Source organism: Columba livia, chromosome 2 (genome assembly GCF_036013475.1).
Source record: "Columba livia isolate bColLiv1 breed racing homer chromosome 2, bColLiv1.pat.W.v2, whole genome shotgun sequence".
Lineage (NCBI taxonomy): Eukaryota > Metazoa > Chordata > Aves > Columbiformes > Columbidae > Columba > Columba livia.
The window spans coordinates 58,406,063-58,421,604 of NC_088603.1; the positions used below are offsets into that span (position 1 = coordinate 58,406,063).

At 38.9% G+C, this 15,542-nt stretch overlaps 1 protein-coding gene across 3 annotated transcripts in view; it reads left to right on the plus strand.

Annotated features, from left to right (window-relative positions):
• Nucleotides 1-2,473: 2,473 nt before the first annotated feature.
• CNTNAP2 (contactin associated protein 2) overlaps nucleotides 2,474-15,542 on the plus strand; it is a 1,147,495-nt gene continuing 1,134,426 nt past the window's right edge. Inside the window, exon 1 of one of the 3 annotated variants that reach the window (XM_065052118.1) lies at nucleotides 2,474-3,317. In XM_065052118.1, the coding sequence (XP_064908190.1) occupies nucleotides 3,221-3,317 (97 nt within the window). In that variant the 5' untranslated portion in view covers nucleotides 2,474-3,220. The remainder of the gene's footprint in view (nucleotides 3,318-15,542) is intronic. The other 2 variants (XM_065052119.1, XM_065052115.1) reach the window with 2 other exon arrangements.

Sequence of the window (15,542 nt, forward strand, 5' to 3'; positions counted from 1 at the left end):
ATGTGAAGTAAAATTTCAAAACATCCTCCAGAAAAAAAAAAATAAAATAAAAAGAGTATATGTGATAGTTAGCTTATTTTATAGGACTAAAAAATGCCTGAAGATCTTTGCAACGATTTTTGTGTGACAGAATCAGTCAAAGTTAATGATTTTGCAGGCCCCAGTTGTGGTTATATTAAAAATAATTGCATTACCTTGGCACAACTCACTGCTGTTTCTACATAGTTTAAATATTTTATGTCGTTTTTAAGAAATTATCCTATTCCAAAGTGGGGAAAAATGCAAGAATCTGTGCCATTTCTTCTGTCTGAAACCACAAGTAAACGTTCTACTATCACCATTATTGAGATATCCATCGATCAACCTTCTGAATCTTCCTGTTTTGAATTACTTGTCTTATCCTTTATTTTTTGAATGCGTACCTACTTGTGAGCAATTTGAGTATGTTTTTGAAAACCCCAATTAGCATATGCTAAAGAAATGTGGAATTTGAACAATTCTAATCAAGTCAGATTTTTGTCCAGTGGGGAACTACATGAAATGGGTGATGTGCAAGTTTGTATCTACAAATGGAAGTGTCAAAGTATAAACGGATGATGTGCAGCTATATTGTTATATTGCTTGTTGGAAGGACCTTAATAAGCAGAAATGTAGTTTGAAAAATGGTCTGCTGAACTTTTAAATACTTACTCAGATAAGCTGTATATTACTTACTCAGATGAATAATAAAGGCCAATGAATACGCAGTAAGAGTTTTTGCATATGATAGTCACAAGTTTTTCTTTTTTCCATGAATATATGATGTCAGTTTCTGATTGTATATCATCACTATCACTTCTGCTGTAGCTAAAGAACAGAAAACATAGGTTTACAAATTTGAAAAATTGTGGGATATAGAGCAGGATGAGAACAGAAGATTTTTAAAAAGAAAGAATTTACAGAAAGAGGCCATTTTGAACTAGTAATGAATTGGTTCTGCATTGGTTCTTAGTTAATTCTCCTGAAACTAATTTATACTAATGATCATTGAACATCAAAAATGGGTCTCTGAGCATAAGAATGGGGAGGGCATGGCAGAGGGCTCAGGACGATGCAGAGAAGAAGTAACAAAGTCTCTGTGGGAATATATATTATTTCAAAACCAGAGATAAGTATATTAACACTTAGCATTCATAGTCCACTTTTTCATTCTGTATTTTCTCAGACAAATTGGCATTATTTTCAGGAAAACATTTAAAATATGAGCATATTCATACTCAATATGGATAAGGCAAGGGAGGGACAGGGTCAAAAAGGAAAAGATATGCAGCTGGATAAGATTACAGGCACACTTTTTCCAAGAACTGGCACTTAGGTTTTGTCTTGCACTGTGCTCAAACCTCTAGGCCACAGCTCTCCTGGGATATCACATATTACATATGGATGAGTTTTCAAAGTGACCTAAAAGACAGGCACTCTACTCCCTCTGAAAGACAATAGGATTGAGGATCCTAATAACCCAAAGCCTTTCTGAAAATCTCATCTTACGTATGATCTTAACCACTTCATCACACTCACTAAATAACAGCAGATACTTGTTAACAGCATGTGTATTAGTCACTGAAAATAATTTATCCTTGCTTTGGGGCTCCTCTAGAGAAGCCACATCTCTCAGTTTCTCAGCTTTCTCTATATAACACCTGAGAAATAATTGTTTCCATTATTCTTTGCCTCATTGACTGTAGAATAAATAATCCATGAATAATTCTCCACCCTCATTATTCTACCAGATCTGGTGAGCAATAACTTTTGGTTCAGTCTGCTTAAGGGCAATGGCAGGAGGGATGGAGAGGGATGGAAAAGAGCAGTCAGACTCTTGAAATCCCTAAACCATAAGGGTAGGATATGGCCAGGTTGTCTCAGTCATCTCTGGCAGGTGAAAACCATAGTGACACTTTAATGCAGCTTGCTTCCTGGCTCGGTCTCGGAGTAAGAATTAATTACCGAATGAAAACATCTGCATTAGTGGCTCCTGTAGCCACAGCTCTTTGCGGGAAGGATGCTGCTTGCCCCCCCCAGAACTAGGACCGCTCGAAGGACTTGCCTGCTGGCCGTCTGGCTTGGATTCCGGCAGGCTGGAGCTCAGGGAGCCTCCACTATCTCGGTGTGCCGAGAACAGGCGGGTCGGGAGGCAGGAGTCGCTGGCGGGAGCGGCCGCTGCGACCCGGGGGCGAGCGGAGGCGCCGGGCGACCTGCCGCATCGAGCCCCCGCGCCCGCCGTCAGCACCGCGGACAGCGGCACCGGCGCGGCCTCCGCGCCGCTCGGCCCCGGCCCCGCCGCCGGCTCTGGCTCCGAACGAGGCGAGAGAGGGCGAGCACAGTCCTGAAGGCCGGACGGGCGCAGAGGAAGAGGGAGGAGCTGGAGGACGCGAAGGGGAAGGGAGGGGAGCTCTAGGGAGAGGATTTTCCCTTCTGCTGGTGTTTGTTTGTTTGGTGGTGTGGGGTTTGGGTTTTTTTTTTTGTTCTGTTTTTCAGGGTGGGGGAGGTTGCTACTGCTGGTGGCAGCGTTTCCTCCTGCTGGAAGGTGATGAATAGATGAGGAGAGAGGCTCTGAGCCTGCTTCTCTGCTGCGGGAGTGTCTCTCCCTCCCTCTCCCTGCCTCTCCCCTCTCCCTGCTCCTATGTGAGTGTGTGTTTGGCTCCCCGGCTGTGTGTGCGTGTACACTGTGTATATATATCTGAGCTGGGAGGCTATTGCAAGCTTCTTTCAGCTGCGCTGCTCTGTGCAGGAAGAAGGGCTCAGCTGCAGTGGTAGAATCAACAGCAGCATTAGCAGCACCAACAGCTTTTTCCGCCTTTCTCCCTTCCCTTCATCTCCATCGCCTTTTCCCTCACGCCCCTCACGTCTTTTTGGGGACGCTCTTTTAATTTTTCTTTTTCTTTTCTACAATTATTTTTTTTTCTTTTTTCTTTCCCTTCTTCTGTGAAGGAGGCACAGACACACACACACAAACACAGAGAAATAAGGGAAAGAAAAGTACCTGGACTTACCCTGCTGCTGCAAACCCAGAGACAGCAGACGAAGAGGGGGGTTGGCTTCTACCCCAAGGTAAAGCCCTGCCCCTTTTACCTCCTCGCCACCTCCTCCGAGAAAAGAAGGAGAGAGAGAGAAGGGGCCAAAGTGGAGAAAAGCAGGTCTTCTGCAGCTGGCATTTGGAGTACAGGGAGCCAGGAAGTGAAGGATGGTTGTGGTTACCCGAGCTGGCTGCAGGGCAGCTCTCTTCCTCTGGATTTTCAGCAGCATTAGCTGCAGAGCCAGGACTGCTCTGCCTGCATCTCGTAAGTACCCTTTTCAAAGGAGCATGCACAATTTCAACTCTGCAATAAGCCAGAAGGGAATTGCCACAATTCTGGGAGGTTGTTTTTTTTTTTTTTTTCTCTGCTGGTGAATCTTGTGTTTGATTTTCCGTGTATTTGTATGTGTATGTGTTCACTGAGGTTAGCTGCCGTTCGCAATGCTCCCCATCAGACCTTCCTTAGTGTAGACGATTTCAGTGGTAGCTGGCATGGAAAGTTGAAAGACCTGCTCTATTATATAGTCTTGGTTCTGCAATGGAGTCAGAGGGGGAAAGGAATCAGACAGAAGCTGTTCAAAGTTTGGGGGTGGGTTTTGGTTGGTTCTTCGGTTTGGTTTGTTTTTTTTTCCCACCTTCCTGAGAAGGTATGCAATTTGCATTTGGAAGTACTTCACTTCCACAGTTGTGTGAGGGAGAAGAGATGTGAGCATTTTCCATAACTACTGTTTTATTAAGCAGCAGAAAGAGAAATTTTTATCTCATTTGGAGGAAAGAATCACGGTGAGTTGGTGCGAAGGAACTGAACCAGGATAGCTTTTCTAGAGAGTGAAGTTTTGCTTTCCATAATAACAAAGGCATTTTAGAGGAGACCAGCAATTGCCCCCCTAGGGAGGCAGAAATAGCGGAGCAATGATCAAGCGTCTGCTGAAATGCTGAACTTCAGACTGGAGGAGTGCAGAGCACCTATGCAGGACTCAATTCTGCCATCAGAGTAAAAATGACAGCATGCTCATTGATTTCAATGGGTGTTAGATCAAATCTTTAGCATTGCACTGAGCTGTAGTTTCCAGTAAAACATTGGCAGGTAGATGTCAGTGTTAAGTATTTGTTGTTTCTCTTCAAACCATGTAAAGCATTTGCCATTTGCAAAGTATTTTTGAAATGCATACTGAAATGAAGCAGTGCGTTTTTATAGAATCATCAAAAATAGACATTGCTGTTGACTTCCTCTGCTGTTTATAGAGGAAAGAAATGTCCTGAGATGCTACAGATTATGTATGTGAATGGGGGCTGATTTACTGACCAAGCAGGGAATTGTCTTAATGTAATGTGCACACTGCATAGAAGTCTATATATCATTATATTTATTTGTTTCCGTGGGGAAGGAATGAACAATGGAATTATTAGGGAACTGGAGCACTGCTATACTTTCTCAGTGTGTTTCTGTCTGGTATCATCTGATATCTATTAAAACAAACAAAAAAACAAACAAACAAACATAACCAACCAACCAACCAAAAATCCCACAAACAATGTTGTTGTTCCAGGATTTGCTTACACTTAAGTATTTATTTGCATGTAAACAGAAAATGTACAGGTGTCTGCATTGTATCTAGGTTTCAGAGGCCATAGGATGTTCAGTTATTTTTCTAACTTTAATTTAGGAGAAATATTGATGCTGAGGTTTATTGCTCAGTTTTGACTAGCCAACTAATTTTTCTCCTGAATATTATTTCTTCATGATCATCAGTCAGGCTTTGCATAACAGGAATATACAGTGGGAAAAAAAAAATATATATGTGTGTTCTCAGAAAATAAAGTTCCCTATACTCCTTTTCCACAACAGGATTTTTGAGGTTTTTGGTTGGTTGGTTGGTTGGTTTTTTGTCATTCAGTAACTAATGGCCATAGCGTAACTTGAAAATTGCCTAAAGTGGGTTGTCTGATTACTCAACAAAAAAAAATCTTTAACTTTTGAAAGAAGTTAGTTTAGAAATTAATGTTTATATTAACATTACTATAACCAAAAATTCCACAAATAAAGGATAATTTTAAATACAATGTACTTATATACACTTCCATCTTTACAATTTTTTTCAGGTATTCAAAGTTTTCTTCATATTAATGCATCTTCCAAGATGAAGTGTATAGCATTTAATTTCTGACTCACTTCTGAAAGTGCAGTGGAGCTAGTTTTGTCTACTGGAAACAGAAATATAGCTAGAAGTACACGTCAGCCTTAAAATTACAAAAGGAGTGTTCACATTGCAGTACATGCTTAAAATTCCTGTATAGATGCCTGCAAAGTGGTACCACAGTAGGAACTCAAGTGCTGTGTCACAGTGTTTTGGTGTACCACTTAACTGGTTATGCTGTTGCACGCTTTGGTACACAAACTGGTCACTGTGCTGTATTTTCTGGGAGTCTTTGTCAATTTATATGAAACTGATTGTGAATGGCATTGGGGGATTTTGTTCTCATTTGACAAGAAAATGCAGGTTTGTTTGTTTGTTTGTTTGTTTGTTTGTTTTCTTGTCAGTTGATTTTGAACATCATATTGGGAATACTTCTGAAAGGATTAAAAACTGTGTAGAATGTAACTTTGATGTAAAACTTTTTTTTTTATGACTTTTTTTTTCTTATTGCTACTTTATATTTTGGATTTGAAGTAATTAACAACAGCAAATTTATTCCTCACAGTCTATTTAAGGAAGTGTGCAAGACTAATGATGTACACTAAATTGCAAATCCGTATATATGGGCTTGCTGTTCAATATTTTCTTACAGTCTGCTTGTGCTGACATAGAAAAACATTCAGGTTTTGGAAATAATAGAATTAGATGTCACTTATGTGCATACATTGCATCTCAAATGTTTGTTTACTTTGCAAAGTCAGTAAATCTATCTCTGTCATTAAAATGATGTCTCTCAGTAATACTGATTCAGAAGTGATCATGTTGAAAGCTTCAAATCTTATTCAGTTTTATCTCAAGATGATGTGGGTAGTGAAAGCCCATCTTGTAGTACAATAAACATACACTGTGATACAGTATCACACACACTAATACTCAGATCTTACTGTAAATTTTATTCATAGTCATATTTTCATACTTCAGCAATTAATTATTCATAATCCTGCCTTTTTTTTTTTTTTTAATAAACATGGAAGGATCAAAACACTCTTAACTTCTGGAATCGAGGCTAATGAACAACTCAACCAGGAGAGGTCATCACAAGATAAAAAGTAACACGGAAAATACAAATTTAGTGTTTTATAGTCTTTTACATGGCTTAAAGATGGAATTATATGAAAGATTATGGGTAGACTAACTTTCGCTTGTATTCTTATTAAAAAAAACCACACAAAGCAGTGACCTTATCTTTTTAATGAGAACATTAAAGGGATTCATCATAGGATCATCTTCTCTATGAAAGCAACTAATTTAAAAAGACATTGTTTTTCACAGGTAGATTTTATTTTTGTGTCTGTTTATGTGCAATGCAAACCTCATCAGTACAGAACTATTAAAACTTGTAGTTCTGATACTTTTTATGCTTTTGCAGTAGACCCCATACCACTATCAATGTTGAAGTTTAACCTCGTTTTACAATAATTGGTGCAGAAATCAAATGAGAGGCAGGTATAATAAATCATTACGATTTCTGTATAAGCAAAAATATGAATCTCTTAGCTTTGACTGCACGGCACCCAGCTTGGGTAAGTGAGAAAAGTATTAAAAAATGTAATGTATCTTTTGAAAGAGCAAGGCATTGTACAAGACACTTCTTTTCAGGAGTTCTGGACTATATAGAATTAGATGGTCCATCCTTCCAGTTCATGGTGCTTGAATGCTGGGTATGGGGATGTCATTCATTATATTAGACCCACATTTGGGAGTAACTGTCTTCCAGATAATTTTTCAGTCACAATGGTATTATGTGAAATCTGGTCAATTCCAGTTTTGCTTCTGTTATATCTAATTAACTTTTCTTAGTTTGGGTCCTATTGTCTGGATATAAACTCAGAGATCCCTCAGAATTTAGTTTCAAGTATACCAAAACATTTTCATTTAGGCTTAACGTTTAATCATTTTTCTTAACCCTGGGTGTCAAAGCAGTTACAAATGTACTAAGCTTTTAAACTGAGTGCCTAAGTTTCCTCTAAGACTATAGGATTTCATAACATTAAACATAAGATTTTTTTTTCTTCTAGAACACCTCGTCTATAAATTTGACCAAAATTTACATTCATCATTGTATGATAGTACTGATATTTAAGGTGCTATACATCACTGTATAATGGAATTAACATTTAACAGGCAAACAACAGTTTTTTAACTGGTTATTATTTAAAAACATTGAACTGAGTTACACTGTGTGACTTTTTAAATGAATATGTTTTTCCTAGAACAATACATTACCTTACATGTGAATGAAATAGTAACAAATAGTCTGCTGATGACAGCAACTGGAGCCTGCATTGGTGGTCGAAAGCCAAAGCTTCAAAGAGTTTTAACTTCTGTGTATGCAACATTGAATGTAGCCTGATTGCAGATGTTTGTCTATCTACAGAAAGTCTGATTCAAAGTTTGATGTGGTCAGTGGGCGTTTCATCAATTGCAAATGTCAATGAATTAATGTTTTTCAAACTGTTTTTTTTTTTCCTTGGTTACTTTTTGGGTTGCCTGTGGTTTTAGTTCATTTCTTTTTTTTAAACTCTAGTGCGATAATATGCAGTGAGACACAAAAAGTGCTTCAGTAAGTGGTCCAGTCTGGAAGAAAGTTTGAAAGTGAAGTTAAAGACTATGAACTGAACTTGTCTCTGTGAACACTAGCTGTTTCTTTCACAAGGAGAGGAGGAATATTTTCTGACTATCTCATTTTTTTACTCAGGTACTTTTAACACATTTGAAATATTATTTCAGTAGATGCAGTATTGACAGGAAGTTCTTTACATATGGTATATTAATCACACATTAGAAACTGTAGCTCTGCATGGATAACTCATATTAACATAGATCTGTGACAGACTGTAGGTTTTACTTCAGCTTTGATCTGTAAATTTTATAAAGCATCAGATCTCATGTCCAATGTTTAGTAATTATAGCAATATTTAACACTTTCTAATACTCTTAATGCTTGGGACAGTAACAAACTATGCACAAACTATGGGGGTTTTCTACATTTTCTACATAGGCAGAAGCTGATCTTCCTCTGAGCAATTTGACTCATAGGTTAAACATAAGATAACTAGTTAAAGCTTGAGGTGTGGCACCGCCCATGTCTGTATTTCTTAAATACCAATCATGCTTCGCCTTACAAAAGTACATGCACTTGCAAATGTTTTTCAGTTACTTCAGCTAGAAAGTGTTAGAGAAGCGACATCAGTCTTCCTCATCAGATGAAACTCTGAGTGCTTTTTTCATTTTGTCAGTCTTCAAAATTTAAAGAATAAATTTAGAATTGTAGTAGTATTTAGAAAGAGGTAATTTAATGAGGACATGATTTCCAAAATCCACATGAACAGGGATCCTTCTTTGAAAGATCAGGAAGATCTGCAGGACAAAAAGTACAGTCTGATAGTTTGACTCTTCTCCTACTGAAGGAAATAGAAGTTGTGCCACTAATTTTAAGAACTGTGATTACGTTTTTTGCCAGTGAGAAGTTCATGACAGTCTATCGGTATAAGATCTAGAAATGATTAAGAGCTTCTTCAGACTTCAGCATTTGAGAAAACATTGATTTTATCTGTATCACACTTTGCTTATTCAGCTACTTTATTGGCATTGCATAGGTAGATATCTGAGACCACTAGCTAATTGCAGAACATGTTAAATCTCTAAATTTGGTAGTGAAGGAAATTGCGGTAATCAGTAATCAATTCTTTTCAGCTATTTGCAGTTCCAACTTTGAAGATAACATAGATGTAATAAAAGCATTCCCAAGACTGATGTTTGATGTTTACAAAGAATTCGGGCACATCTAGGTTTTATAGCTCTGCAGTTTTACAAAGTCGAGACCTTTCCTGCCTGAGAAATTGTCTCGATGTTTGTGCACTGCTGTAGTAGCTGGTCGTTTCTTCTTTGTTCCTTAAGATTGAATGACTGATAATTTAGTGCAGAAAAGGATATTGACATTCACATTTGCCTCTTTCCTCTGCCCAGAAAAGTCTAGAGAATTTTTGGCTTTATTATACAATATCCTGTAGAGGTGGTTCATTCAGACATTTAACCTAAGCGGTCATGCTAAGCCCACTGAGGGACTGAAAGATTTATTACACTTACAGTTCATAAACTGATGTTAATATTTACCAACATTTGAAATATTTATAATTTTTTTTTTCAGCTGTGTATGCAGTCCAAAAAAATGTTTTAAATAAATCAGTGAATAAGATCCACTCAACATACCCAGGAAGTTCATTGCCAGTTTTGCGTTTGTATCAATAAAAGCTCAGGTTAGGTTACGACTTTAAATGCATAAATAAAATAAGCAGCTAAAAATACTTTATAGTAGCCAGGAAGCATCTGAACTGTTTTAGCCAAAGGACCTTCAACCTCATTGTCACGTCGTGCCCAGAGGTATGAGTAGGTGGCGGGGGGGAGAGGTGACTCAGGTTCGTGGGTCCCCTTGGTTGGTAACCAATATATACAATACTTAAAGTCTGTAAACAAGAAAAGCAACACCTTTTATTTTGCAGCTTCGGCGACAGAAAGATTTATGTTACTTAAGCTTAATTGGTGAACGGTTTAACAGCAAAGGGATTTACATAAAGGAGTTTGTGGCACATGGGGGGTTGTAAGCCATATGTTATTATACTACTCACAGAAGGAGAGGCAAAGAAATACGGACAGAGGAAAGGAAAATAGAAGGAAAGAAAGAAAGAACAAAAAAAGAAAGGAAGGAAGGAAGTGAAGGATCCCGCCACTCTTACAGCTCCACAGCGTGGATGATGGGACTTGTAGTCTGGGTCCAGTGATGTGTGGCTTCTGGTGTCCCGCGTTGAGGCTGCTGGGGTTTGTAGTCTGGGAGTGCAGCATCCTCAGGTGTCTGGTTCGGTTCCTGCGACGAGGCTGGTGGGCAGAGTGGTCCTCAGGATGTTGGGCTCCCTGTCAGTGCTGGTATAGGTGAGCCTTTTTATAGCCTTCTGGGTTGCCTGCTTGCATAATTTTGGTCTTCCGCGGGTGTGCTACTGTGAAAGAAAGAAAAGGCTGGGCGTGACTGCAAAACATAGACAAGTTTCAGGCCATGTTGAAGGGTCTCAGCTTTTCTATTTGTGCTATGCTGGACCTATCAGAAGATGGAGCTATGTGCCCTCCGGCATGTCCCCCACCTCCTACTGTCAGCCAGCCGGCTTTTGTCTGTGGTTTGTTAGCTTGTCCTTGGTATGTAAATCGCAATTCACCTTATCCTGAATGTCCCATCTCCTGCTACTACGTCACAATGTTTGAAGCACAATTCTCTTCAGTCTTTGACAATGGCTCATCTCCTGCTTAGTCTTTTACTATGTCCCATCTCCTGCAGCTGGAGGAACTGGTTTTGCCACAGTGTTTGAGACATCATTCTTTTCAGTCTCTAACATCCACAAATGCATGTGATATTTTAAAATGAATATTTATTGTTTCTCTGGAATGTTTAAAGTCCAAGTTTAAAGAGAAAGTAATATTTTCTTGTAGGAATGTAATGACCCGTTTAGATATCTGCCTAAATAGTATATAAACATTCTGTTTGAGTTCTTAAAACTGCTGTATCATTGACTATTTTGTAACCTTTGCTCATGGAAATCGACCGTGCACACACTACATTTCTCTATACTTTTTCTGTTTCTATGTATGTAGGAATTATCTGCCTAATAACCATTTTTTGCATCAAATCTTTTTGCATCAAATCTAGAAGTGTTTTTCTTCATTTTCTTCATCACCTAAATGGTGATAAAGCCTTGACTGTGTCTTTGATTGCTCAGTCACCTTTTATATTTACACTGATATTTATTGTGAAGCCAATGAAAACATGGAATTTAGAGGGAAGGATTATACAAGACCAGCAGATGAGCTGAGGAGACTGCAAGGGGTCCATTTCCATAAAGGGTAGCAGAAAATCTGTGATGGAAAGTTTGCTGAAAAGGAAGACTTACTCCCATAACTAATGGAAGCTTAAAAATATATGGGACCGATGCAATAGGATACAAAACAGCAGGCAAGGGAATTCCAATGTATTTTAGGTTTTCATGTCTTCCGTACTGGATTTAAATGTCATTAATGCAAAGTTTTTGAAACACAGTCTGAAATGCCATTAAATTGAGAGACAACTCCCGTTTACATTTGCGGGAATAGTAGCAAGACTATGTCTGGGGAAAAACCCTGTGTATTAAAACCAAAGCAATAAACAAGCAAACAAAAAACTTTTACACCCTGTTGTATTCTGTATTCAAACACAGATGCCTTACTAAGATCTCTAGACTCTGCCCAGATTGTCAATGAGACATAGAAAGGGCCTGTACATGTTCTTTTCTTTTCCTTGAATTTTGATAAAAATTCAAATACCTTTAAAAAGATAAGGAAAAATGAAAAAGAAAGAAAATAAATGAATTTTTAAAGAGTGTTACAAATGATGATTAATGACCTCCCACCATTGTTCTGGACCATGAAAAAAAAAGGGGGGAGTTAGTGCTGAAGAGAGGCTGTCTCCTATACAACAACAGTAACGTATTTTCTTTCTGCTGAGGAATGAAGTCAGAGGGATCAGCTTGCCCTGTCCGCAGAATTAGCATTGCATTAGAAGAGTGAGCTTCTGTGAGAAATTGGTCAGAAGCAAATCCCGCACAGGGCAAGCTCTGCTGGCCTCATGCTCTCAAGCTTCAGCAAGCTATACTCTGTAACATGCTTTCCTTTGGTTTCACATCCAAAAAATTATGCTACTGGGCATACTGTCAGTTATATGATGAGTGTCCTACCTGCTTCTTCCCTGCTACAACCATGCTGCTAGAAATTTTAATGGAATTCCTTATAGATAGGAGATGCTATACCCTATAGATAAGACACACTATCCATTACAGTTCCAACCCTCTTCCAAACAGACCACACACTCACTTGCTTCTGCTCTTAATTTGATTGCCATTTCTCACATACTTCATTTCTCATTTTATTAATCATCTTACTCTCTGCTCTGTGACCTTGCCCCACCCTTTCCTCCAGCAATAAACTGACTTACTGACTTCTCTTGGATTTTCATTGATTCATCACCATATTGAGTAATTTGCTGAGCCTGAATCTCAAGGAGATTGTCTTCACTGATTCCTGATTAATTCATCCAGATGTGAAAGCTAGGTACACAGGTAATAATTCAATTGAAATTCCTTCACTGCTTAATTGCTGTGCCATAATCCTGGCATGTTAAATCAGATAATCAGTTATTATGAATGCAGTTAGGATTCTTTTTTTTTTCCAGAATCAGTTATTAGAATATCATTATAAGGAATGCTTTTATTAACTCTGTTTATAATTATGCACAAAATGTACTTTCAGACTTTAGATCAGTACAGTGCATATGTATTATAGATATAGAATAAACTTGCATCAAAGGAATGCTGTGAGTGGATCATGGTCTCAAACCTTCATATTGATAGCTTATAAGGCCAAAAAGGATCACGGAACCAAGCTATAGTGACATGGTAGGTTGTGCTACTACTTTCATCTGCTTTACACATCATAGAATCCACAACCACAGAACTGTTTGGGTTGGAGGGACCTGTGAAGGTCATCTAGTCCAACCCCACTGCTATGGGCAGGGACATCTTCCACTAGATCAGGTCATTCAAGGCCCTGTCCAACTTGATCTTGAACACTTCAAGGGATGGGGCATCCACAAATTCTGTGGACAACCTGTTCCAGAATTTCTTCCATCTGTCTAATTTAAATCTAGCCTCTTTTAGTTTCAAACTATTATCCCTGTCCTCTCACCATATGCCCTTGTAAATGTTCCTCCATCTTTCTTGTAAGCCCCATTTAAGTTTGGAAAAGCCATGATAAGGTCTTCACAGAGCCTTGTCTTCTCCAAGATAAACAAACTGAATGCTCTCAGCCTTTTTTTTAATGAAAGGGAGAAGCCCTCTGACCATTTTTGTGGCCTTCCTTTGGACCTGCTCTAACAGGTCCATGTCTCTCTTGTACTGGGAGCCCCAGACCTGGACACAGTGTTCCAGGTGGGATCTCACCAGAGCAGAGTAAAGGAGGAGAATCACCTTGCTGGACGTCCTGGCCACACTTATTTTTACACGGCCCAGGATACAACTGGCCTTTTGGAATGCAAATGCACATGGGTGGCTCGTACCTATTTTTTCTTCTGCTAATATCCCCCAGTATTTCTCTGCAGGGATGTTCTCAATCCGTCACCCAGGCTGTATTGCCTTGGCCCAGGTGTAGGACTTTACACTTGGACTTGAATTTCATGAGGTCCTCAAGGGCTCAGTCTTCCAGCCTGTCCAGGTCTTTCTGGATGGCATCCCTTTCCTCAGATGTATCAACTGCACCACTCAGCTTGTTGTAATCCACAAACATACTCAGAATGCACTCAACCCCACTATGTCATTAATAAAGACATTTCACGGTACCTGTCCCAATACAGACCCCTGAGGGACACCACTCATCCGTTTGGACATTGAGCCATTGACTACAACTCTGGGCATGACTATCCAGCCCATCCTTATTCATCTAGCAGTCCATCCATCAAACCCATATCTCTCAAATTTAGAGACAAAAGTGTTGTGTGAGACTGTTTCCATGACCTCACAGACGTCAGGTAGATGACATCAGTAGCTCTTCCCTTATTCAGCAATGCAGTCACACCATTATAGAAGGCCATCACATTAACCAGACATGATTTGCCCCAGTGAAACCTCATTGGCTTTCTCTAATCACCTCTGTATCATCCATATACTTTGACATAGCTTCCAGGAGAATCTCTTCCTTTATCTTCCCCATCTCAGAGATGAGAGCGACTAGTTGGTAGTTCTCAGGGAATTAATTTTCACACTTTTTAAAAATGGGTGTGGTGTTTTCCTTTTCGCAGTCACTGGGGACTTTGTTTGATTGTCATGACTTTTCAAATGTGATAGAGAGCATCTTAGTAACTACATCTCCCAGTTCCCTTGGATGGACCTTATCAGGTCCCATGGACTTGTATATGTTATTTTCCTCAGATGGTCTGGAACCTGATCTTCTCCTGCAATGAGTGGGACTCCATTCCCCGAGTCCCCACCTTGAAATTCAGAGGCTTGAGAGATGTGGGAAATGCAATGGCCAGCAAAAACCTGAGGAAAAAAGTTTTTGAGTACCTCAGCCTTCTCCATGTCAGTTTTCACCAGATGCCCTGTCTCATTTATCAGGGAGGTGCAGTTTCTTTAGTCTTTCTTTTCTGACTAACATCTCTATCAAGCTTTTGACACATTTCCTCCCAGGATTGAATGTCTCAGTCTCGAACTATGTTCTTAATCATTTTTATCAGTTTTTGACCTTGCACATGGCCATATTCAAATGCTTGACGTTTCCTTCTACCAGCTGACATAGCTGTCCCAAGCTTGTGACATGTGTAAACTTCAGTTTCATGTTGTCTTCAGCTTCAAAGAGTATGCATTTTTCTACAGTTCAAATAATAAAAATGTTAAATAACCAAGGGCTGAAAAATCAGATTTCCACTGATTCTCACTAGAAACCGCTAATTTCCTTTGTTACTGTTACATTTTGAGATATTTAGTATGTCACAAGTATAATAATTTTGTACCTTGGTTAAAATAGTGTATACTCCCAGTCAAATGCCTTCAGAAATTGAAAAGCCTACCATTACAGTGTATGCAGAAACAGATATAAACGTATATATATGCAAATTTTATAGGATCCAAATTTGTCTTCTCAGGAAAATGAAAGCCACCTTCAAAACTTCAGGATATTTTGTCAAGATCTATTTGTTGTAAACCCATGTTGATTTACACTAATTACATTTACCTTCTTTACATTTTTTTTATTCAGGTTCTCTTATTTTTTTCTAGCAGCATTGTCAGTTGGAGTGGCTTGTTATCTTCTTGCTATCTTGCAGGTTATCTTCTTCAGTATCAGCACACCATACATTCTTTCAGTCTTTTGGAATTTCCTCAGTGTTCCAAGGATTACAGAAAATGGGCAATAAGAATGCTCAGAGATTCTTCTCAGATATGGGTTATTCTGCTGGTTTAAAACTGTCTAGCCTTGTTAGCTTCTGTTTAACATCTTCCTCAGTTTTTATTAGAATGTAAATTGTTTTGTTGCCACAATGGGATCTGGCTATGCGGTCTTGCTTGTTTTTCTAACACTGCATGTTTTTTACTTTCTACGTGATTGGCAATTTCACCACTTGTATGTAGCAGTCTTTTGGCAGGGTTCCTTTGATTCTCTTCTCTCACCTCTTTTTCTTTTTTTTTCAACTACTTTTTTGTTGTTTTCTCTTTGTTTTTGATTTC